Here is a 26127-nt window from a genome sequence, read left to right as displayed (position 1 = left end):
TCCGTTTTCCTCGCGAGCTCGCACGAATACACGAGTGTGCACCGAAAGAGGCGGGAGCATGTATCTGTTTGATATACGTGTGTGCGAGCGACGTGTGCACACACCGAGCCGGTCATCTCTCTCTCCCTCTTGGTCCCTTGGTCTAAGGCGACTTACGCCTACACGTTGTAGTTGCAGCATCCACACTTAGCCCTCCTCAGTCCAGCGCGTGCCTCCACGCGACCAACCACCACCTCAACCACTGCTCTCTCACTCTCGCGCAGGATCGCGGATAGTCGTCGAGGTAGCACGAATGTCGAGCGCGCCGCTAACTTCGCGTTGACAGTGCTTTTGGTAGCGCTTAATCTCGTGTCTACGGTTCGTTGCATCTGTCAGCCGAACATCCACGATCGTCCAATAATCGACTCGGACCAAGTCGGTAGCGTCGATTGTTTTTTCTTTTTCTCTCGTTCTACGTTTCGACAGCATTTTCGACGTCGTTCGATCATCATCGACGATTCGACGATTTGCCCGATACTCGATTCGATCACATTCGTCAATCATTTACGAACAAACGGATCGTACGACTCGCGCATTATAATGTTCATTTTGTCAGTGATCAGTGACAGTCGTCGTCTAGTGAACTACCGAACGTTTTGGAAACCTCAGTGCGGTTTCTAGTGTCTCGCGAGTGTAACGGAGTGGGTTTATCGATTCTTTCCTTCTTCTTTCAAGGATGATCGAACAAATCAGAATCGACGGCGAGGAAGTATGATTTAAGTGAAAGTCGATCGACCGTTTTCGCGGACTTTCGCGCGAAATCGTTTTTTCCGAGTCTGCTATTTGAATAATCTGGTTGTCGTCTATTATCGAGTCGAACGTATTGAATCTTATAGAGATCAAGCCGCACGAACAGAGGAATCGCGAATCGGTGGACATAAAGTGCAGGTTATTGCGCGTTCGTTGGCGCTCGATGTTCCAGTAGGACGGGTAAAATTGTCGAAGATCGTACATTCCGTAACAATATCGCGTGGAATCGGCTCCTAGTCCCATCGAGCAGGTGATAAAACGTAGTGACTACGAGGGAGCGAGCTGCCGAATCGACAGTTTATCGATCACGCGATCGAATCTCGCGGAGTTTCGCACTTGCCACTTGGTAGAACGGGAAACGAGTCACGCGGATTGGAAATCGGCGAGCGTGGGTCGACACACGGCGCCAACCTGTTGCTCAAGATCACACGCTTCGTAAGATCGGACTCGTTTCCATTTAGAGGACTCAGCTCGAGTGGCCAGGTATCTCTCGACGAACGATGCTTCGATCGACAACTGGGAACTAATCAAACCGAGATCAGGATCGAAGCAGAGAAATCCTCTTTCGATCGACATAGTCGTGGTGGTCGTTTGTCTCGCGACTGTTTCGGGATATCAGTTTCCAGGTATTACAGGGACTTTTCGAGCGCCATCCATCATTTTCGTTCGTAGATACTCGATACCGATTACGTTATGCGGACAAGGCAGGATTTTAACGCGGATCGACCGAAATAATCGATCGAGCCACCGCTAATTGAAGCATGAATTTAAAGAGTGCGATGGTGTGTGAATAATTACGAACAATCTACTACATTGACCAAAGATCGCGTGAACGTATGTTGCAGAGTGATGAAGTGATAGCCAGAAAGGTGTGAAAAGAAGGTGTAAGAAAATGGATGTCAACTTGAAAATCAGTTTTCTGGTAATATGTGCCAGCATCATGGTACCTTTGGTCGTCTCATCCACCAGGGAACTTCTCGACTGTCGAGCGAACTTAACGGCGGCGATCAGAAACGACACCACCTTTATGAGGAAGGTTCGTCAGGCGGATTACATCTTCACGGGGAAAATCAAGGATCTGAGGAACGGCCAGTTGCACGTGCGCGTTAAGAGAGCGATCAAGGGTGTACTAAACGCCACCCTCGATCTCATGCTGAATGATACATGTGACCAATACATACGTCGCAGTTACACGGGTATTTTCATGGCTCGTCGCGATCCTGAAATCGGCGATCTTCGACACGTGGACAAGATAGTGATGCACTTTGGTCCGGTGCCTCTTACTCTCGCGAATTTGGATAGACTCAACGCCGCTGTCAAAGGTGAGTGTTGTATCTATTTCGCACTTTCGAAAGACGACGCATTGCGCGCAGTTCCACTGCTTGACAATTGAATAAGTCGCGACGATGCGACTGGGACGGAAAACACGCGTAAGGTATGCGCATAAGTATATACGTAAAAGTGCACGTGTATTTAAATAACGGCAAAGCATATTCGAAAAAAGTAATTTTACGACTCCTTTAATTCTTACGAAAAATGTGTTCGTGGCTCGTGACTTCAGCCTTTAAGGTAGCAACGGTACCGTTCGTACGACGTTTTCGCGTTCCTGAGGATTTGTATCCGGCCAACGTTTATTCTTGTTCGCTGTCTTGTTTGAGATTGTTCAGCAAGCGTAGGGCAACCGCGCTAACACAATGTGTGCATCGTCGAGCGACAAGTAGGTATCGCTGCGTTCAAGGTCTACCAGACGGTACCTCGAGACTAGTTGTCGAATCACACAAAAATGTGCCGTTTTATTATTAAACCGTTACGAGTACGATCGTTTTTATCGATAATTTACGACGATCGTGACTGTGTTTAAAGTTTATCGATAGGAGAGGTAATGCCGGTTTCGTGTGTCGCACCTTGGAAGACAAAGCGGTGTCCAAGACTATTAGAGAAATTAATGTAGGAGTTATAAGATGAGACTCTGAGATATTGGCTGGGCGGCGTAAAGGGACGAATGATTTATTTCATAAGAAGGGGTTAAATGCGGAGCCGACGGAGCGCCTGTGGTTTTATTCTTTTTCGAAGATCGGCTTACAAGCGAAAGACTCGACGATGTCAACGACGATGGTATCCTAGGGATTTTGACGAATAAAAGTGGTCGTCGTTCCGGCGGGTCCTAAGTGTTAGAGATAATCGTTCGGTTCGATAACTTACAATACCGCCTACCGACAACGATATCACTGTTCTCTCTTGGTTCGTTTCTTTTTCCACGTCATTTGCAAGTCGATCGCACGTCCATATAGCAGTCGTTGTAAAATGTCGCCGATATTTCTCCGAAAGGCGTCGTGTGTAATTAGGAGCTTTTCTCGAGAACGTGCCGCCGGCTAAAATTCAAATTGGTTGGAGGCTTAGTTCGCGCCAAACGCCAATCAACCGATACGGAAGCGTTCGGTCGAAATAATGAAAGGGTTCGAGCCGCTAGGAAAATCGCCACTCTCGTACGGAATGTTGAGGAGCGGACAGGATTGATTAATACGGCTGCTCCTTTCCGCGCGTTTTTCTCCTCCGAACTCTATCGTTTTTCTCGCCGACCGCGTCAATCTGGCGCCTTTGCTAATCATAGCGTCGTTGTATTTCTGACACGGTGTGACTTGTAATAAAGCCTGTGACTCTCCGGTGACATATAAGGAGTAATACCTTCTGGGAAGATAAATTTAAGTAACGTTTAATTAGTGGTTCTCGGAAAGTACGCTCGGATAATTGAGAAAGTGCTGGAAAATTAGGTCGTTATCGATGATTATTAATATTCGCAGATTAAGTAAAAGATACTTGTTTCGCAATCTCGGTACGTTTCAGTACTTAGAATCGTCTCGTTTTAACCGAACAACGATTTCTGTCCATTTCTACGTTCGCAATGTTCTCCGAAGTTCGTCTTATCTATCATTGCAGTTACAATATTGCTCCTATCGTTTCCTGTTTCTCTTTACGTTATCTTCATCTTCTCTTGGAAGAAATATCATCGACGTATATTTCCCTTACTACATCATTCTTACATTCAGTGGATACCATTCAAACTTTTACGATATAGTCGGAAAGAGCAACCTTTATTTCTTCGACTGACAAGTTCTGGCTTACAAGTATATCAGGCTTTTAGTGTCTGTGAGCGAAGGAGTGTTATATCTTTTAGCCAGTATGATCCAATAAAACAAAATGATAAAACCACATTTCACCAAACACACGCTTCGAATGAGAAAAATCCAGTCGTGGGTTTTGACGCGGTGTTCACACATTCGCGCGTCCACATTCCCCGAACCGATTCGAACCGTGGGAACCCGCGTTGTCGTCGATTTTTCGCGGCAGGCTCTCGCGCGGAAAATGGCAACCGCTGGCTACCTGCGACACCTGGTCCTCCCGGTGCTCTATAGCGGTCGCCCACGTACCTATGTACGCGAGCACGTATGGCCGCGTCACTTGACGCGCGTTTTCAATGCGACAGGCCACGGTATTTCTGCGTGGACGCGGACGCGCGCGCGCGCCAGCCCTGAAAGTCAATTCAAGCCTCGCGCGCGAGTTCAGACCTCGGCGTATACCGAGTCACTCGGGGGATCAGCATAATACGCGGACGGCCTACGCATTTTGCCAAGCTGTAGCAACATCGACACGCCCTACCTATATAACGCGCGGCCCAGGTGTGCCCGATTTCGAGGATTTTTCATCCGACTCTTTCCCGTATCGGTCGTCAGGGTTGCTGCTTCTCCCACGCCGCGGATATTTTCCACGCTGCGTCGTGGAATGGCACTGTGCCGGGATTCGACTGAAATATACGCCAGGGACACGCAACGTCCTCGTTACGCGAATCGAAACGCGAATCGGAACGCGCGTTTTCTATGCACCTAGGAAACCCAACCGTGAAATAATTTATTATTCTATCAGCGATCGAGTGTTTTTCACGTTGCACGATGTATCGACAACTGTGTGGTGGTTGTAGAAAGTCGAGGTGTTGCACGGTTCGCTTGAAATTTAGAGCAAGGAAACGTGTGTGTGCGTGTTGTTGCCGCGAGAAGTCATTATCAACAGAACAGCGAGGTTCGTTTGGGAAGGTGCGTGAAAATGTTGTGCGTACATAGATTGGTAAATGCGACGTGTGGAAAGAGTATGATAAATAAGACTGATTAGGTCCGAGGTGATTGCTTACTAGAAAGCGAGGAATACCTTCGCGCGTTTCGGAACGCGGGAAATTTGTCGTGAAAGCTGTAGAATTTTGCTTCGGAGAAACGCCCGTCGTTACATGTACGATTTTACTTTAGCATACAGGCAAACCAATAGTACTCTTCGGATTTCCATTAATTCGATAATATATTATTCACCGTTCACATATATTATTCACCGTATTACAAAGTCACGAAGTAATTTTAATTAGATTTAAAGAAGAGGAGAAACGCGTTAATTCATAATCTAGATAATATTCGTTTAAATCTTAGAAACGTTTGGATCCCTGCAGCTACCGCATAAAGAATATTAGGCGGATCACACCTATATGCAACCATAGTTTCGTGCATAGTCATCCTTATACCTTATATAGGGGAGTATAAAGGAACAATGGTTTCGTATCTGTCCTTCTCATGTACCGTTTCTACGATTGAAAAGAAAGTCGATAATGAATCGTCGATCGGGTTTGTGACTATTGTTAAGACGCCGCAACTCTATCAATCTCCATACGTATACGATTTCAAAACGGTAATTATCTTGGCGCCCACGCGCCGCCGTGTGTATAAAATGGCCGGCATGCCGCTGATGATGATTTCCTCGATCGATATCTGGCTGAACGAAGGGACACGGACAGAAGCGAGATGAGTTGATCGAGTGTGTCTGCTCCCGTGGCCACGTTCCGTCAAGCTGTTACCTCGCAAACGCACCATGAAATTGCTGCGTTGTAGATTATGATATATAGTTTCTGGCTGATACGAAATGGGTAACCGAGTTTCACACGTGAAACAGCTAATTATGCGATAACCCGTACAGCGTTTGTATTGTTGCAAATATATATGTGTATATATATATGTCGCGTCGATTGGACACGACGTTAGAATTTCAATCGCGCTAATGGTTGTTCGATCGAAAATATCACTGTACATATAGCGAGATATTCTAGGCGTATCATTTCCCCTGTAATTCAAGCGGGACTTAAGTTTCATGCAGCTTAAATGTTCATCCTCGTGACACGGTTCTCCGTTGAATTATCTTTAACGCGATCGATAAATTTTAATGCCGATCGACCGTTTGAATCTCTCGATAATCCGGCCGATGGTTAGAGGCTACAAAGATGCGTGCACGCGGTTCAATTTCTTTTGACAGGCGCAACGACGAGGGAAAGCGTATTGGAGCGATGGCATTGCACGATCCGCGTAGATCGGTAATTGCAATTTATAACAGCGGCTTTTAATGGCGCGTGTCATTTGTCGTTCGGTGGTACACGTTCGTACGCGTTCGAGATCAAAGACCGCCGTGCTGGAACATAAAAATCGGGATCCGTTGCTAATCCGATAATCGAACAATCAGCCGTGACGGGGAATAAATGTATTACTTTCACCGGCAAGAAATAGCCGGCTATCTTTCCAGGTATAAATATTGTGATTTGTATTTACTCCAGTGGATTTCTGATCGAGACACTGCAGAGCAGAGGCTCTCTTTCGTGCATAACGCATATTGTTATTTTCTATCGATAGAAATCTTTAAAACATTCTTCTATTTCGGTTAATACTGAAGGTCGTATCTATACAGTGAGTCACTATATTCCTTATCACTTTATCGCACATATTTTTATGCATTCCGCCTTGCGAAATTTGTTCAGTCGCTAAGTGATTTTTTGTATTCTTCACTTTGAAAGTATTGCTAAATCTAAACAAGTATTTGGTAGCAATTGTATTCGGGATATTGATATACTTGAGCCTTTGACCAGAAATATCGTATTAATAACTTGTTAAGCTTTCGAAACGAGAGTTGCAAAATGTTATAGATATATATTTTTATTCAAATATACCTACCATATTTCGATTCAAATATACCTACAATGTACGTTTATCGATTTAACGATGACCAAATCTCGCGTGAAATGCACAGCTTGTTTTACAATAGCTGAAGAATCAAGCGTAATAAGTGGTTATCAAACGGGCACGGTAATTGGAAGGTTTATGAATAATATGTGTGATTTTCGCAATGGAAAAATATATCGTTGATTAACGTATGTGTTGACGTGTGAAAGCAACGCGGCTATAACAACGTTATTAGATCCGAATGATCGTTTCAAATTTCTCTAATAATTTCTTAAGCAGATTGCAACGTGTAATGCGCGGTTTAATGCATCTGTCACTGCGCGTCCGCCGCGAAGATATAGAGAGAAGAGAGTGTGTACAGAGGCTGATTCCAAGGGATTAGTCGTTGGGTCGTTGCTCAGTACGATTTACCAGTATTCGTTCGTGTTGCTCGTGGCTGAGGTAGGCGGTTGATTGCCAGAGCCACGAGTGTGCACCGAGGGCGCGTATTATGCACGCTTTGTAAGGCGAGCCGCTGAAAAATTAGTCGCGGCCTCGCTCCGTTTGGCCAGCTTGTCCATTCGGGTAACTTAATACGGGACGGTTGCCGCGTTCCTACGAAATTGAAAAAGAGGAGAAGCAGGCGCTCGTATCGGGACAAAATTAGGGTAATTTCGTTCGAGGAACACTATTTAAAGATGTCCGATCGGACGTCTTTATACAACTCATTTGCATAAGAATCCTACGTGGAAGATATCCCTTTTCTTTCTCTCGTGGTTCTCTTCGTGTTCCGTGCTCCTCGTTTAGTCAAAGAAATCGTTACTTATTACGTTTAACTCTGTTACACTAGCCGTTCCGTCGCCTTTCTTCAACTCGCACGTTTTCACCATTATTTTTTCAGCCGCGCGCGCTAGTTTAGGCGGGCGACGATTCTCGTTTTCCGTCGTCGCGGGAATAAAAAGAACGGCGAGGCCACGCGCTTCCGGATACGCCGGTGTCACCGTCCTCCCTTCACCTAACCGAGCGATAAAAGCTTTTAACGATGGTACCTCCACCATCCGAGGCACCGTTGAAGAACAAACAGGTCCGAAGAAAGAATTTCTCGTCCGAGCTCCGTGATATCGTAGTTGATTCCGAATCGCAGCAATAATAAATCTGAAATTGAATTTCCGTGAGCCACATTCGGCGCTGTCGGGAGTTAATGTTATTTACGGCCGTGAAAAATGAGTCGCACTGGCGTTTCCTTTTTTCGAAGGAGTTCCATTTCGACACCGGGTTCAATACGACGCCATAAATAGAAAAGATACGCATCGTTTCCTGCTGTATGGCCCGTGAAGAGGCGAGCCCAGCGTCAGGATCAACGAATTGCCTTAGGCCATGGACCCAATCTCTTCCAATTTGCCTGGACTCCAGAAGGACGAAGGGTAACTCATTTATTCAGGCACGCATGGCGATCCTCCACCCTCGAATTGGTCCTAATTAAAAGATTTCACTTGACGCCGTAGATATTCCTAGACTTTCTCACGGGCAGCTGTTCACACGTTTCTCTCTGAAACGTTCAGGCGCCAGTCTCCCGGTGAAAAAAAAGCTCTTGAGACACTCCTGTGAGCGTTACGTGTGCGTTTCTACGATAAGCTTCGTGTAGGCTCCTTATAAAGCTTCGTAGAATCATCGTAGCTTAATTTGTTACTTCCTGTGATTCGCGCACGTTAACGAAGTTGAGGGAACTCCCTTCACGTTGGTGCAGTATTTTAAAATAAATTTTTCAGTTATGAGAGTTGAGAAAATTAATCGACGCAAAGCGGTGTGCGTATGTCTTGATTTCTGCAATTATTATAATTCATATGTATTATACAAACAAGATTTAGTCGAATTACTGGTTTGGTTTAACTCGACGTATCATAACACCGTAGAAATTTCAATTTACTCGTTTCTCTTCGGTATACAGAGACCACCTATTAATTTGCGCGCGTGTCACGGTATTTAGCGGGGTTGCACCAACACGGATTCCTCTTCTTTTCCCGAGCCCCGCGTCAATTAGTCTCTCAACGTAACCAAGCTTGCCGGCGCTCTCTCGCTACTACCTATTCTTTTTCTTGACTCGGACGTCCTTCTTGGTTCGCCGCTTTCTTCTCCAGCTTCGAGCTGCCAGAGCGGCTCGTGTTTTATTTCAAGCGACCCTTTATCTTTCACGGAGTACGGCGTCGCTGGCTCATCGTGACACGAAAGACTTTTTTCGTTTTTCCAGTCACCTTCCAACCAGCGCAGACTACCGATCCCTTCGGTCTAAGATCGGCGATTACGTGCATCGGAGCCTGGTGATTTCTTAACCAGATTTCCAAAGGTCAAGGAGCCGTAACCTCCACTCGCTCGTTGCCTCTTCGGTTGCACATAAAAATATTACTGCTATTATTATTATTATTATTATTATTATTATTACTACTACTACTACTACTACTACAATTGTTATTATTATTATTATTATTATTATTGCCGTTATTATCGATATTATTGTCTCACCTCGAGCACAAGCTCGTGCCGCACGATTCAACGAGAGGAAGAATTCATGCCTCTCGCTCGACATCGATTGGTTGAACAGTTCTCGAACCTCTTCTCCGTGGATATCGTCAGCCCATTATCTAGTTCTATTAGAATTCCAGCCTCTTTATCTTTCTCGTTTCGCCGTCGCGAGATATTATTGGACGCGATCTAATTATCGAAGAGATTCACCGCGAGCAGTTTCCCTGCCATAATTCCGTTGAAGCGTGTGGCCCTTGTCCGGGAGGCAATTTAATTCCCGTTGGAAGCGATTCGCGCCGAGGAGAAGTAGGCGGTCACGGAAAAATACGTCGTGAGTTACGATTGAACGTTTGCCGTTGTTGTTGCTCACGGATCCAGAGTCTTTTCGTTGGCCGTGGTCGATCGGCAAGAACGATCCGTCGTTATTTACGAGCTCGAGGCTGAACGACCTTCCTATCGTGGCACGATTTCGATCGGAATTCTCGCTGCAGGTTTCGGACACCGCGGAGCGGCAATTAGACAGATCGGAATCTCGTTTTCGCGGCAAGGATCGTTAAGGATGCAACGATGCTTTGGCTACCGCCCGAGGGTGGTGGCCAACGGCGGCTTTAACGACGATTTTGATGAATTTAGTCGGATTTAATTAGGAGGCGCGTATTTTCGTGCCCCGTTACTTAAGACGGCCCCGTCCGCGTCGGAGGACCTTAAGAATCGAGTTTTGCATGCCTCGAGGACAAAGCCATAAAATACCAAGCGTAACAGCTTTCAATTACAGGTCCCCGTGCGCGTATGAGCCGCGTATACCGAGGCACCGCTCGTCTCGCCTGTCGAGGGACCAGGGAAAAAACGGGCAAGGGCGAAACGGGAAAAAACGAATACCAACTGAAGAATTCCGCGGGTCCCCTTCAAATTGCTCCGTCTACCGTATTCCGTCCAGTATTTGGTCCATCGTACGTGACTAGCACCAATTAATGACAAATACGATAATCGACTATCGCTTCGGATACCACTGTACCCCCCTATTACGACACGTGATCGAAACCGTCGAGAGATACGTGGCTTGAATTCGTTAATAATAGCGATATTTTTACATACAGTGTTACATTATTGCGAACCCCCATGATACTTTCTCACGGTATCATGCAACTATCAGGTGCAATTTCTCGAATAGTACAGTTTTCCTTACGCTTATTAAGAATAATAGCTCGCTGATTCTTTTCACAATTGTACTTGGGAATTGCCGGTTCGATAAGTAGATTCTGTCGGCACGAGTTCGTCTAATTGGGTACCGATTGTTCCGATGAATGTAAACAGCAGAATTCGTTGCCCGAAAGATTGCAGCGAATTTCACGAGGCAATAACTACGCTAAAGGAAATACACCGGTCGTATGGTTGGGAGTTCGCGCGTGATTACCGCATGATGAATCGTCGCTGGCGGCTATCGTATATTTTTCTAAGAATAGACGAAGATATTATACCGTGTAGAGCGTAGTCGAGCATGATTGGCGTCACCAAGGTTGCCGCGTAAAGGCGCTGGATGGGAAGCGTTCGAAAGGGGGATGGAAAAAGAAAGGCGTGAGTGACGGGTCGTATGGTAATTGGCGATTCATCACGCCGCGACAAGCCGCACAGTCCTGCTCACCGTGTTAGCCACTCGTGGAGACACGAGAACGCTTGGAGACTCCGGCCGGAGAACCCTTGGAGCACATTGCCGACGAAAACGTTTGATGAAGATAAAACGGCGAAAAAAGAACCGCGGCAGTCAGAGGTTGTTTTTGGTCGATGTTTACCTCGGAACATGACTCGCCGTTCCTTTTGCAACATCGTAATTATTTCGTAATTACACGTTCATTATGCGGAGCAAAGAGCCGGGGATGGACCGTCGAATTATGCGTGAAAAGAGAGTTACACACGCGGTACAACCGCGCCAGACATCTACGGATTTTGTTGAATAATAATAAATCAAGTCCTCGCGTCGAAAATTTATTCGTTTACCGGTACTCGTTAAGTTTTTCAACGGGTATCAGGGTGGAGTCGAGCCAGCATATTTTACATTTATTATACAAATTATAGAACGTGACTAGAAATCATCGCGGTGCTACGGATCGATCGATCATCGACAACTCACGAAAACCGTTCTTAACAAACCACTTCCTCGACCTTCCTCTTCGTGTTTGCCTTTGACACGTGTCGTTTCTTTTTTCACCGGGAACAAACCAAACAGTGGGTGGAATGTCATAGACGCGTTCGAGACTCTTCCTCGGCCGAACTTCGAGTGGGTGGAATGCCGTGGATGCACCCAACTCTCTCCCTCGCCGTCCGATTCTCTCTCTTCCTCTTTCGGTCTTGTCTCTTTCGGCGGTTCCTATAGCTGGAAGAACCAGTTTTTGTTTTCTCGAGAAAATTAAAATTCCTCTCGCTGGAATATAAAAAAGCGGCGGTTTTCATCTCGTGCAATCAAGATGTGACGTTTCCATAGCCTTTCTCTTTGTCGTCTGAAAACTGCGAACAACGGAAAGGCGAATCCAGGCCGCAAAGGTCCATTTGCTTCGCCAAGATTCTCTATATACCTACAATAGGCAGCGGCGTAATCTTGATTTAACCAACTTGAAATTCAAAATTCTCCGCCCTCTCCTTTTCTTACGGAAATATTACGTTTCTCAATCGGAGATCGAAGATAATGATGGTGCGCTTCGAAGGATTTATCGATCCTCAAATACGCTCGTGTTTCCACGAATTATTATAAATTTTTCGATCAAACGACGGTCAACGAAACTCTGTGGTCCGATGAAATCTGATGCAACGCGAAATGCGGCGATCATGGGAATGGGAAACCCGAGTCGTTTGACGATATTTAGTTATCTGATGGGGGAGGAGATCTCGCGGCGAATAAAAGAATCCTACTTACGCCACTGATAAATCATTTCCATATAAGGTCGGTGGAAGCGCCGGTACACGTTACAGATTCAAATTAAAAGCTTGCTCCTTAAAGGTAACCCGAGCTCCAAGCTCGATTCGGAGTCGGAACCGCCACGACTCGTGCGTGCCTTTCGAATCCCGAATGAGATATAAAACGTATACCTAATCGGATTCACAACTCGGCAGGATCAGTCGAACCGACCGCGCGAGACGATTAAGTGGCTCGCTGATAAGCGGCCCTTACCAATCAGCTTTGCCTATATCTCCAGATAAGCTAATCGGCGGTCCTTTTACTCCGGCTAAACGTTTCCTCTGTCGAAGACCCCTCTACCGATACCGGTTGTCGCGACTTATGGCCGCGTGTTGACATACGAACGAACCCCGTGGATCCTGCATTTGCGCCCGATTCCTCGGACGCCGGGACATGCTCAATTTCCGCTTAAGGCGAAACGCCATTGCGATAGTACGGGTACGTTGTTTCTATAGTTCGCGAACGAGCATTGTTCGAATTATCACGTGGTACGTTGTTACGTGGCGTGCCAGGTATGCGGAGGATTTCAACAAGTTCCTGTGAACGTGAGAAAATATTTGGCGAGACCTACGATTTTGGAGTTGGAATGTCCCGTTATGTAATGCAGAAAGATTACGAATAGAAATTTAGAAACGCCAAGTTATACTGACGGGAGTAAGAAACGAGTGGTGCACGCGTCTTGCGTAATTACTTCGATATTTTACTACGTTTAATGTTGCTCCGAAAGCTGCAGTTTCATTAGAAAGTTTCATTCCTTATTATCACTGCGATATCTTTCTTACATGCAATATAATGTATGCAAAGCTGGTGTTACCGAGTAGACATATAGATTACGTCTATCTTGTGCGATAAAGTAAACGCACTCGACATAAAGATTATAGAATATGGATTAAGGTAGGTGTCCATTTAAGAGTAAAACTACCGCGAATTGCTCTCGAGAGAATACCTCGCTAGTGGACACTCCTTTGAAAGCGACTATCCGTGTCATAATCTGATCAAATAATCACTGTCAACGCACTGTCCACTAGCAAGTGGTATTCTCTCGAGAGCAATCCGCGATAGTTTTACTCTCAAATGGACACCTACCTTTAGCAGTAAGTACTTGCTTACGACTCATTAAGAACCTAATAGTCAAGATATTCTTGTTTCGAACATTGGCCACGTAAGAAAAGGGCTTGTAGTGATTTATGAAATATAAATCTAAGCCAAACCAACCCCCGACAAATTTAACCACACCCCACCACGCCTTTTCACGTGGTGGTTTTGGCTCCGTCTGCTGCTCGCTCTTTTCCCGTTTCTCTTTTTCATTTCTTTTTCCCTTTTGATCGTCCGGCAATTTTCTGTGTCCACGCCGGTATAATAACAGACCTTTCTTTTGCCACGTTCACGGTCTCCTTTCGTCTCCGCCTCGACCCTTTATTTTCCCGTCTCCGGCTGTTTGCCCGACTCCGTTCGCGTCCTCGAGTTTGTGTGCCAGCAGGGTCATTAAAATGGCGGAGTCTCGGACTCGGACAAGCAGCAACGTTGAAAAGAAAACTGAGAGATCAACGGCTGTTGGAATGTGTAGCGCGTAACTGAGTCATTTGTTTGGTGAATCGATTTTCGAGTCTCAAGGCCCTTCCCCTCGGTTTGGGCCCCGCTTGTATCGAAACGTACCCTTTTTTCATTTCTTCGTCCACTAATTGCCTGCTGTCTTGCATTCCTCAGCTGCCCATTTTTAACTTATTCGGGATAACGCTTGTTATCGGGGATGACTTTATTTAGTTATCTCCATATCGGATAAACATTGAACGTTATGCTACGACGGTACAGATTTCGACATACGTACAGTTGGTACGATTTAACGCTATCGAACGTAAGCTGTGTCCAATAAGAATTAGATAAATCGTATACCACTTTGGGAATCGAATGATCGATATCAGCGTTTCATTCGATCGCCGAGGAAGCTTGCTGCAATGCCAGCGTATCGTCGAACAGTTCGTCTTTAAATATTTATTCGATCTTCGTGGTCGAGTAACGTGTACATTTTAATGCTTCTTAGATATTTCGTGTGTTTCGCGATTATTCTTCTATTAGGTGTTTAAACTGTGAATTAATAATAGTCGTTCTCAAATTTGTAATTATTTTCTGCGGTCGGGAAGAATCGAGTCTGGGTGGCGGCGCCTTCTTCGTAGGAGCGGTCATTAATTATTATACTGGACAGAAGAAGGGAGGCGCAGCAAAAGTAGGAGTGGGTGGAGAAGGACGGGCGGTCGAAGGTGAATAGAAACGAAAATAAGCACGTGGATGTAATGGACGGCCGTAAAAATATGCGAGGACAGATTTCGTATTAGATCCTTTTTGTGTTTGTTCCTAAATTCTTTCATGGCTGCGATGGACGACCGTGACATCGAGGCGACGTTCGATCACGAAATTCATGGGCGTACCGTTGGAAATTAATTGAACGTTTCACGGGATGCTACGAAGGATCAAGGAAGATGTTTTTATTTTCCTTGACACCCTTTTCTACGCTGCAACGCAAATATCTAGGATCGTGTTCCGACAAAAGGCACTCGGAGGCTGATATTTTGACAGACATAATTATACGGTCCAACAAACAGCCATAATCAAATTCAATTCTCTCTATCGCGGTATCTAATACCAGGAATCTCATACCATTTCCTGGTTCTGATCACCTATTGATCGGTTCGTGCAACACGTAGCTTAAAATCCTTTGGAAAATTCTAAGTACGTCATAGATCATCAAGACAATTAACTTGATATCGTTCGAAAAAGAATTGTATTTCACGTACAAAAAATCTAATCGATGCTTTTTCTCTACAAATTTTAACGAATCCTATCGCGTAAATCGTTCTCCGTATAACCTATTACTCCTATTAAATTTGCTGCATTATACGAGATAATAATTCGTAGTGTCATCGATTCAGCCTGATAGAAGACGGCCCGATAATATTGCTATCAATCTAACTGTCATTCGATTTCCAATCGAGTACGGATGGAGTGCATACGTGGGCTACGAGTTTACGTAGTGTTAGCAGCGTTGGCGAGAAATGGAACGCGCGGTATCTTGATTCTCCGGCGGATTGATGGATCGACAGGTGAATATACAGATTACAAATAGTCCGCAACGAAGTTATCGATGAATCCGACATTCACGGTGGCCAACGATATCGCCGAAAACCATCGACAAGAGGACCCACCTCCCTTTCATGAAGAGATCAGACGAAACCAGTTGACCGAACCGAAGTGAATCACGAGCAGCCATGCGTTTCTTCTTCGTTGTTTTTTCATCTTTTTCTCATTCCTCTCTTCCTTTGAATACGTGTTTACCAATATGTCTGTCCGATTTATTTTCAAGTAGCCTCCTTTCAGAGCTGTTCGAACGTATTGATTAACGACGATAACGCGCGGGGATACTTAAGCTCTGTGACATCCCTCCTTTTATTTGTGTCCTTTGTAGATGGAATAATGGAAAACTAGTCGGCGACGGTGATCTCGTTATCCAAATCGAATGATGAATTTCAACATCGACCACTGTGAATACACGGTGGCGAAAGACGAAAGATCGGATACGGAGAAAGGGAGGGAGGAAGTGGAGAATTTATCACGAGAGAAGCGAGCACAAAAACCGCGAAGGAATATGTTAACGGCGGACACTTTAAACGAGAAACAGGACCGCTTTTAGCCTTATCGTTCTAATAGGACACGTAAGGCGGTCGTTTAACGCTCGAAGGCTGAAACTTTCGAGATAAGCGAACGGGGGGATAAGGGATTCGTGTTCGCCACGAATTTTTGAATAATTATCGCGCGAGCGCGTGGTTAGCCAACGGAACGATGGCGAGGAAAGGAGCATCGCCGTTAAAATTCGATGAAACCATCTTTGCCAAATGTTCGTTTTCGAGGTTCGTTTCATTCCCGCGGCAGTTCTTTTTCTTCGTTCTCCACTGGTCGACCGATAATGACGTGCTTTTCGACGACTCATTTCTCCGTGATGATACACGCGAAGAGTGGGGACAAAGGACGCGAGCAGCCACCAAGGACGAGCGAGGTCCTTTACACGTGGAACGGGACAATCTGCCCCGTATGCAAATGCAATTTTGAGGCTCGCGACGGTGCGCGCACGTCTCTTACGATTGGCAATATTTCGGGTGTAAGAAATGAGAGGCAATCTATATGTAAGTAAGGCCCAGAAACTATAACGGGGAGAGCATCCTCGGGGCCACTCTCTTTTCTCTTGTCCAGTGGAAAGATACGAAAAGGAATGAGAGGCAGCCATTGCCAGATAAGATCTGTGGGATCGGTAGCCGGCAGAAGCACAGATATAGATCATACTAATGGCACTTGGCTGGCGCAACGCACGCTCTATGCACCCGTCGATCTTTATCGATAGATCGTTTGTACTTATGCGTGCATCGGTTAGATCCTTTCTGTTCTGACGTTTCGTGCTCGCTAGATCTTCTTGGACGACTACGAGGTTCTGTCGTATTTAGATCGATGATCGGAACTTCCTGTCAATTTCGATATTCCCAATCGATCCCGAGTCGAGCTTCCGCGTGACCGGCTTTCCTAATGCTATCTGACAAACAGCGTAATGCGATTACGGATTATGTAAATGGATAATCCGCCTGTAAAAATGGTGATTTTATGATCGATTATACGGCGCTCCGTGTAATTGTTCCATTCTTTTCGCCTTGGACAAAAGGGCGAGTCAGCGTGTGTATATCCAGCCGGGATCGGGCTCTTCCATCAGTCAGATCGGGCGACGAAATTGCCGGTGTTCAGCGGCATTCGATTATGACATTACCGTCCATTTGTTACGACTGTCATTAAGCTCGGACCTTCGACCTCAACGAGGCGTCGAAGGGGCCGGATCGATCAACTTCGATGCCTGTCCAGAATTCCAGCATGCCAATACCTCCCTTCAGGCTGCCAGCTTGGAGTAGAGTGTGAGGGTCTTCTTGAGGGAGGCCGTAACAAATCTCGAAACAAACAGTCGCCGGTAGATTCGCCATTTAAAATCACAGCATGAACGACCCTGCGACCCGTTCGCTGGCCCTTAATTTGGAAATATGTCGAGCGATTAGAGTTCTCAGAGGGGGGTGGCTGTGCGCTATTCAACGCCCTACGCACCCATCCCATTCCATTCGCTTCCCTGGAAGAGTAATTTATACGTCTTGGGATTTTGGCCTTTAAACGCGAGCTTAATAACAGACTAAACTGCTTGTTAACCATAATTAACTGTAAATCAACCGGCTAACTTATGTCCCATTCTACTCGCGATTCTTAAGCAAGATTAACAGCAGCGTGTAGAATTTCTACCGATGATGTACTCCGACCAGTCGAACAACAACTGCAGGTTTACGGTAGAAAGATTTTTAGAAATCGCTTTTCTATTGAAGCTTTCGCGCAAAGATTCCGTTCAGTTTTATCGCTTAATCTCGAAATTGCATGCATCGTCTGAAAACGAAGGTGTAACGTTTCGTAACGATAGCGCGAAGCGAAAAGAATGATAAAGTATTCTGGGACGTTCTCGGCAACGCCATGGCGTGCGGTGTCGTTTATCGATGTCGTAGAAAATTTTTGCTTCGTTTTCTCTTCGATTATGGCGGAATCTGGGACGCAGGAGGTAGGATTTCAACGATCTTGCTTGACCAGAAAATGCAACACAATTATGGGTCGATGACCGTATTATTCATGTCCTGTCTTACAGCTACGGACCTGTAGTTAACTTATCTCATCTACATAACCTCTTCCCCAGCACCTTGTTCGCAAATTTCACTCGCGCAGATCAAAAACGTGCGTGCACGCACACTCTGCGCGATCACGCTTCACGACATTATAAATTCATCGAAAGTTGAAGGCTTTATTTGTCCGCGGAATGCTCGAAATGCCACGTTCCACGCGTGTACGTACCGTGCACGCCCGATTATATTTACACTTTAACGCAAATCTTTCATCAAAAGCGAATACGATAAATCTGTTCTTTGTCGAGTTGATCACCTCGGTGCGAAAACAAACAAAACTGTTAATTGCAGGCGCAAAGTGAAAGCAACGCGATAAGAATGCAAGCTCGCGCGTTCCGCGCGATATATGGCAACGTTAAAGTTAATACTCTAATAACACAACCGCGTTTTTAATCTTGTCGCAGGTGCTTCTAATATTATTCGCATTATCTGCTCGTAATTACTTTGCGACCTTCGTCGTTTGCTATTTGGTTCGATTATTATATCATTATACTCTTTCGCTTCATGTTTATTCAGATTTTCGCTTGTACGATGAGAAAACAGGACACATTATATCGAGAGAAACGCGTGGCTAATTTACATGTTTGAGCGTAAAGTAATCGACTCGAAAAATAATATATTATCCTACATTCTTCTTTTAACTCCTTACAACGCCATACGACTCGGTACATATTCATGTTCGCCATACGCCTGTATTCTTTATATTTTATTTTATATGCTCATCGCCGTACTATCATATTATATTCTAGTAACGGTAACTCTTACTTATTAATTTTCCAATTAAAATGAAGGATCGTAATCAAGCACGCGATATAATATTTTTCTCGTAGCAACTCTGCGCTGTAACTTCTCTTCTTGAATCTCGCTTCCTCGGTCATCAACGTACACGTTTGATTACAAAATGAAAATCGCGAACTTGTCGGATCAACGAGCATTTCCTTCAGCCGCGTTCGACTCACATCGTAAGTGGGTGCTATAATAAAGTATCACTGATACATTGGTGATGGGTGGCGCGTATGGAAAAGGTCACCGCGAACCGCTCCTCCGACGCAGCGCAAATTGTGATAAATAAGGAGCTGCGTTGGAATACGCTGCCCTTTCGTCGTACGTCAGCCAGGGGGGTCTAGTTAGCTTATCGCGTCTGTAGGTTGTAGAGTCTCTGGCGAATCGCGAGCGGTCCGACGCGTCATGATAAATTCCGTGGTATTCGTATGAGCATCGCAATGGGTATCGCAATGGGTATCACGATGCGATCGTGCAGCACGCCATAAATGCCCCATGGAGGTCTACTACGGGCGAAGAACCGATGTCGGCGCCAGCCTGGCTATTACAGGTTATACAAGCATTGTGCGGATCGGCAGCAACTTTTAACCACTTTTACCGAAGAGTGCGCGCCTCTTTGATTATGTATCGCGTCGTGCGTTATTACACGCTTCCACATAACTATAAAGGCGTGATTGCGTGCGTAATCGAGGCTTTAAATACGCATCGAAGCCACGTAAAAGCACCGCCGCGGGCAAATTGCACAAAACGTGGAACATTACGCTTTTCTACTTCTTCCTACTTCATCCTTCTGCTCTTTCTCTTCTTTTACGGAATGATTCTTGTAATCTTGACCGTGCCGTGGAATCGCGTTCGCGCGTTTGATACGCTTCGTTTCACGAACGGGTTACGCCCGCGGTTTACATATAATTGATAGGAGAGAAGTTTTTGCGGTACGCCATTCGATACGGTCGCTTTAAGCGAAAGTGATTAGAAGGGCTGGAAGGGTGGAAGCGGAATGAAGATAGCGTGGAGAACGAGCGGCCGCTTTGGCGGCGCGTTCGAGCAGCGCCTCGGAGGAAATACAATTATATTGTCGCGTTAAACCACCGTGGAATTCGTTTTGTTGCTTCTAATCCCCCATGGAAAGTTACGAGGGGTGACGCATCTGTCGCGTGCGATCCAATGTTCGAGGATACCTGTCTTTAGCGTGAAAGCTTCGATATGGATGAAATGGAATTTCATGTCCCATTACCGGATGCATCAAGGGTGTCGTTCGATACACCATACGGAATTTCCTGTCCGCTATTAAACTTGGCTGGATGTAGTAATCGAATATCGATCGTCCGAAAAGTACTTAAAACCATTACCATCGGTGTGTTAGGCTCGGATGGACACAACCGATATTTTTTGCTTTTTAATTATTAGATGATGTATAATTAACTCACTGTTGTAGATGTTTAAAAAATTTCGAAAGATTCTGGAATACATAGCATAGTCTCACCGCTATTTTATTGTCCAACTTTCTGACGGTGTACGCAATTTACATTCTGCAATTAGAATGCAAACACGCAAACTAATAATCGTGTAAAATGTGACGATTTACAATACCCACGCAAATTTTACGTGCGCAAGGTATAAATTTCTGCATCGCGTACGAGAAAATTGAGGCGTCCTTGGCGTTACGGACAGTGCCGACCAGTTCATGAATATTACTACGATCGTTACTGCCCGAACAGTGCACTGATACATGGTGCTCGTATACTCGTCCAGTCGTGGATGACGTTGTCAAGTGGACCGATTGTATGTTTTTAATAAAAGTAATTAGAGTAATCGTGCGTATTGGATCGTTCGGAAGAAGCCAGCTATACAAACGTTCGCTAATTATCGACCGGTCTTACACCCAAAGGGTTCGCGTCCATCGAAGACGCTTCAACTCTTGTCAGCTTCCGCCTATAAGCGATAGCAAAACCCGTACGATCGTCGTATTACACGGTCCGTGTTTGGCTACCAATAACTTGTTTGGTGCATCGTGCTTTCAAGCTTTCAGGATTGGTACATTTCGATATTAGACAGCTCGTTACTTGGTTGCCTTATGTCGACTGACAATTAGCGTGATGTACACGGTTGATTGAGTCGGTCGGAAAAATCCCGTAATATGTCCGCTTGACTAATTAATTATCCACTTATTTTCGTCCCTCAGGCTTAACCATTCGACTTTTATTGGCTGCCTTTCCCGAGGCACAATGGTAAATAGGCCCGGTCGTGAAAAGACAACAAGCAAGACGCGATTATTCCGAGTAAAATACCGGCAGTTGTCGGTCGAACCGTACGCGTATAGCGCGGGTGGACGATCAAACGAAACGCCGGTTAGTCAGCGTAGCCGCTTCGAATCGGAATTTAGGTCGTTGTCGCGGTCTTATTGTTTCCAATTAATTATGAACGCGAGGGGAACGGTATCCTTTGGAGCAAAGATTTTTAAAAGGGGAGTTGCTTGCACGAGAAAGAAGCATAAAGATAACGCGACACCAGAGCGTTTCTTTAATTCGTCGAAGAAGTCGTTAATACGGACCAGCTCCGGCAGAAAATCGGTCTTAAAAATTTTCAGTGGCGATTATCGTGTGTTTATCGCGCGCGATCTCGTCCGAGTTCGTCGCGGCGGCTCGGCGACAACATAATCGCCACGATAACCGAGATATCCCAACGGAATTGCTCGTTTTGCAATTAACAGATATATCTACGTCGAGCCGATCCCGGCCGGCGTATCCTCCCGGCCGCTTGTTTATTCACCGCGGGAGAAAAATCGTTCGAAATTCCGCGCCACGTGTATATTTAACTGGACATAAATCTTTCGAGCAGGCAGAACTTTCGTATAATTCTCCCGTTCGTCGGTTCGGTTTTTAAACTATACGCATTGCCGACCATTTATCTACTCGTTAGTAGTCGCTACGTTTCTGTTTGTTACCGTTAACGACGCGGCTATTATGAATTCTATAAAATGTATCACCGACTGTCCCGCCACGATAACTGAAACACCGATATCCGCGCGGATGGTGCCTCTATGTAAATGAGGGGCTGCAATTAACCGGGAGACAAGGTGAGAGGAACGCCACCAGGAATCGGTAGAAAGTAGCGAGTCTGTTCGCGGAATTTATCACGGCGAGCTCTGTTCGTTTTTTAATCGGTCTGCCAATCCTTCGGTTTGTTTTTATCCTATCCTCTTGTGCTTTACCTTTAGCGGACGTTCTTTCGAACTTACTTATGGTGGAACTGAGGTACGAACATCGTTCGAAATGTCCTAGCTTTCGTTAATGGACAAAAAGACACGCGCGTGTATGTGAAGGGTGTCGAGAGTCAGGAGGTTCTTTAAAGGATTCGTCCGAGCGTAGAAGCGAAATCACACGTTCGTTCTCGTGTTCTTAGAAAAATGATCTGGCTGGAACGATTAAAACGGCAATGAAATGACTCGATATGCAAATATATGATAATTAGTGGCATCGAAACGTACACGATGATCAGCGATAATTTATTACTGTTTTTCAGTCGTTTTGAAATGGCTGTTCGGTTCCGCGTCAGGAAATTGGTTTTTACATCCTCTACAATCGTCTATGCTAATTGCAGGGTTAATGTCCGGTCTTCGATAACCTAGATACGCCGCGTGCTTACATCTGGACATTGCGTTTTAATTGAAATATCAGCGTGCAGCAGAAGGACGGTAGATGCGAAGACGGCGCGAATACCTTTCGCGCGTGCATCAATTATGAATAGCTACGGGAACGATACAACGTGGATGCGTCCAATTACGGCACGATTGTCTTTACACGCACGATCTGCGCTCACGTGCAGGTATACGCATATACAGCTTGTTAAATGACTGTGTTATTATCGTGGCAGTAATTGCGAACGCTCGCAAAAGTCACAGAGAACCTGCCGATGGTCGCATGTAATTAAGATCTGACTTGTCAGAGGTCCTCGCTTGATTCTTGTTCCCTTCTACGTGTGCATAAACGCGCCGCTAACACATGATCCTTTCACGTTCCACGCGTGCTTACTTGCTCCTTCCACGATTACGGTGCACCCACCGTGCATTGCTCGACGTTGCTTAATCAATTTCCGAGTCTGAATTCCCGGAGTTCACTCCTCGAGTTTCCGAGTAGCTACTCGCGCGTATAATCGTCGATTCGATTGACTCTTCGCAACGTATTATACAATTGACAATATGAGTGGATTTTTATTATCGAGTATTATTTCTTCGAAATCGTATTTCTTTTCTATCGTTCTACGTATGTTTACAATGTATTTATACAAAACGACTTCTCTCCTGTCAGGATTACAAGTAGCATTATTCAAGCATCATCTGAACTATATCAATATTTACATACTTCGCATTCGGATCAAGCAGTCAGGTTCTCAGGTTCCCGTTGTTCACGGCTGAAGCCGATCGCGATGTCATGCCATGACTCTGCAGCATAGTCGAGGAAGGGTGACGCGGCACGGGACTGTAACCGTCTGTAACCACCTTTAACCTGCTGCGGGTGCGACCATACCTGTTGTCGGTCCTGTTACTACCGATCGGCACCGATTTCGTCCGAACCTTCTTCGTGCCTCCTACCAATCCTTTAGTTTCCCCACCTGAGATGCCCGTCGGCCACGCCAACCACGCTCTACCTACCACGGTGGCAACTACCACGCTTACTTCGGCTCACTTAACACCGTGGTCGCAGCTTCCATTTGTATCTGATCTGTTACAGATACCGAATACTGCTTACACGCGTGTGAGACACTTAACTCACGGCCTACCTGACGATCTCGTTTCGCTCCTTTCATCGTGTACTCGCAATAAATCGTGCCTATGTCCTAAGTCCTATCGAAACCTCCCCGACCATTTCTCTAAGGATTCATTGGTCTTTATCGATCTTTCAAGTTGAGATACGTATACCAAATTGGTAATGTACCGCTTATGGACAGTAGCGTAATTGCTTAAAATCCAATTTCACTCGCAATACGAGAACACTCGTATTAGATTACTTGTTGGATAACCGTCGAACACGATTTAACGTTAAAATCGAAGTGGGACCACTAATGAATCATTTCCAAGAATAGCAAGACCAGTTTGTCTTCTTCGCCACTAGGAATCTCTGACAAGATTTCTCATTTGAAATATTCTCACCGGTACGTGTCGTTCCACGAACATTCATGTTCGAATTCCGACGTACCGCTCGTATCGCTCGATCATTCGTCTCTTTACAAGAATCGAAACCGATTTAACAAAATAGGAAGCGAATGATAAAACGAGGCGCCGCTCGAACCGTCGCGCCGATGGATCTTCTCGTTGAAGGATTTAAAAGGTACAAATTATTTGGATGGAATGCGAAGGATGGGCATACCTCGAACGCAAATACGAGAACGGCGACGTTGCTGAATGGTTTCGAGGAGAAACGTTTCTCCGCTTCGTGACACTGAAGTAGACTATCGTTTCGTGACCGAGTGGCTGTTTACTCAGGAGGCGAGTTCGTGGTTAAACACTTCAGTAATGGCGCAGCATTAATGCACGTTATACCGGCAGATGTCCGAGCGACAGAACGAACCGTGTTCAACGCCTTACGATGCGATGCGGCTTGCTTACGACGTAATCGTGGCCGAGAAGAGGAATTTCACTTCCATAAATTTCTTCCTATAGTTATCGACCATGTCGCACCGTGAACAATGCTCGTACTACCTTCGACGGTCTCGTCCAACAATCGCCGATTTTTTTGATGCGACCCCAGCCAAGTACCTATAGCTCGTACGTGTCGAAGCGTGGTTGATGACTCAATGACGAACACGATTGATGTCTCAATAGGGCTGTCCGTGGCCAGACTGCAGTATTTAAAGCGTTCGAGGGCGATCGTTCGATGGTTTATGGCTTTATGGAACTTGGTTATCGTCGAAAGATTTAGCGTCGAAATATATTTATTATCGTAATAAACTCGGATCTGGAGTCTGTCTCATGGATTATCGAAGCTTGTAACGTTAGCAAATGACAATGTTGAAAAATTAATTTGTTCGAAGAAGATAGCAATCAATCGCTCTTCCAAGTAATCGAGAACATCTGTTTTGACAGGTTACTAAGAAATAAACGACATTAGGGAAACGTAGCGGTCCAATGACCAGAGCCGAACAAAGATTTAGTCTTCAAACGTTAATAACATACAGATTCTTTCTCTGATGGAGAGAAGCGCAGACTTCTGGACGAGTTAGGATAGGAATCACGATAAGAAGAAGACATTGGTCGCGGGTTGTAGAAGCAGTGGAAGAGTTTGACGTAGAGAGAAAGGGGGGGGGCGAAAAATATAACGTCGTCGTAGTAGTTGGCAATGGAACAGGTTTCCACACGCGTGTCATAAAAATATATCCACGACGCGCAGGCTGCATTGGGCCGAGTCGTGACTAATGGCGGGATCCAGGGGTTGCTTTTATCCTTTTACGGCGAAAAGCCGAAGTAAAAAATCGTGTACCCGCCGGGGATTAAAGGTCCTTACGTGCCCTAATAGCCCGTAATTGAAAGGGCCAACGTGGTAGGGAAGATTCTTATTCGACATCTTTATGCAGCGTAACGTGACATGCTAACGCGTATAGGAACTTCTTCTTTTTTCATTCGTAATTGTTCCGTGGAGAAATCGTCGGCAGCGAGTAAAAAAGGTGGAAAACGCGAGTAGACAAATATGTAAATGAAGGAAACCGAAATAACGATCGGTCTGGTAATGACTCACGATTAAACTCTGTTAGCGATATCTCGAGTGTCCGTCGTGGTCGAACTGGTAGGCTGCGATGGCCACGTTTAATTTCCTGATTATAAGTTGCCATTAATTTGACGAGCAGTAAATCAATTCGCTTCTTCTTCGCTTGGTTGGCGTCTCGGGGCATACCGCGCAATAGGAAGCGCGTTTGAATCAGCCGTCAGAGGGCGAGGAAGGAGGGGAGACAAGAATGATTCCGTGAATAAATCTTCCTGCCACCGTGCACTCAAAGCCTACCGTCCGTCGTGATTTATGAATCAATCATTATCACTTTCGAGATTTACGCTTAACACTAGCGTAAAAGCCCCGACGAGGTCGATCGACGTTCGAACGATTTCGCTGCTACATGCTGGACCTATCCGATGTCTCCTTTCTCTGTGAATGTCATTATGAAAACGAGCGTTCCCAACGTGACTCACTGGCGACGCGACGTATTATTCATTCGCTCTATCAAACCACTCGAGATATCGGCGAACTCTGTCCGGTGAAATTTGCCTTCCGTCGTGTTCTTCGAGTTTACACGCGAAACCACGATTACTTTGAGAAGCAAAGAAACGAATCGC

General features: G+C 45.5%; 1 protein-coding gene across 2 annotated transcripts in view; it reads left to right on the top strand.

The window, feature by feature from the left end:
- Positions 1 to 200: 200 nt before the first annotated feature.
- LOC100642737 (agrin) overlaps positions 201 to 26127 on the top strand; it is a 384175-nt gene continuing 358248 nt past the window's right edge. Inside the window, exon 1 of one of the 2 annotated variants that reach the window (XM_048411202.1) lies at positions 201 to 2111. In XM_048411202.1, coding sequence (XP_048267159.1) covers positions 1682 to 2111 — 430 coding nt within the window. In that variant the 5' untranslated portion in view covers positions 201 to 1681. The remainder of the gene's footprint in view (positions 2112 to 26127) is intronic. The other variant, XM_048411203.1, reaches the window with a different exon arrangement.

The sequence above is a fragment of the Bombus terrestris genome, chromosome 12, assembly GCF_910591885.1.
Source record: "Bombus terrestris chromosome 12, iyBomTerr1.2, whole genome shotgun sequence".
Classification (NCBI taxonomy): Eukaryota; Metazoa; Arthropoda; class Insecta; order Hymenoptera; family Apidae; genus Bombus; species Bombus terrestris.
The sequence above is the reverse complement of the archived record's forward strand: the minus strand, read 5'-3'. Positions and strand labels throughout refer to the sequence as shown.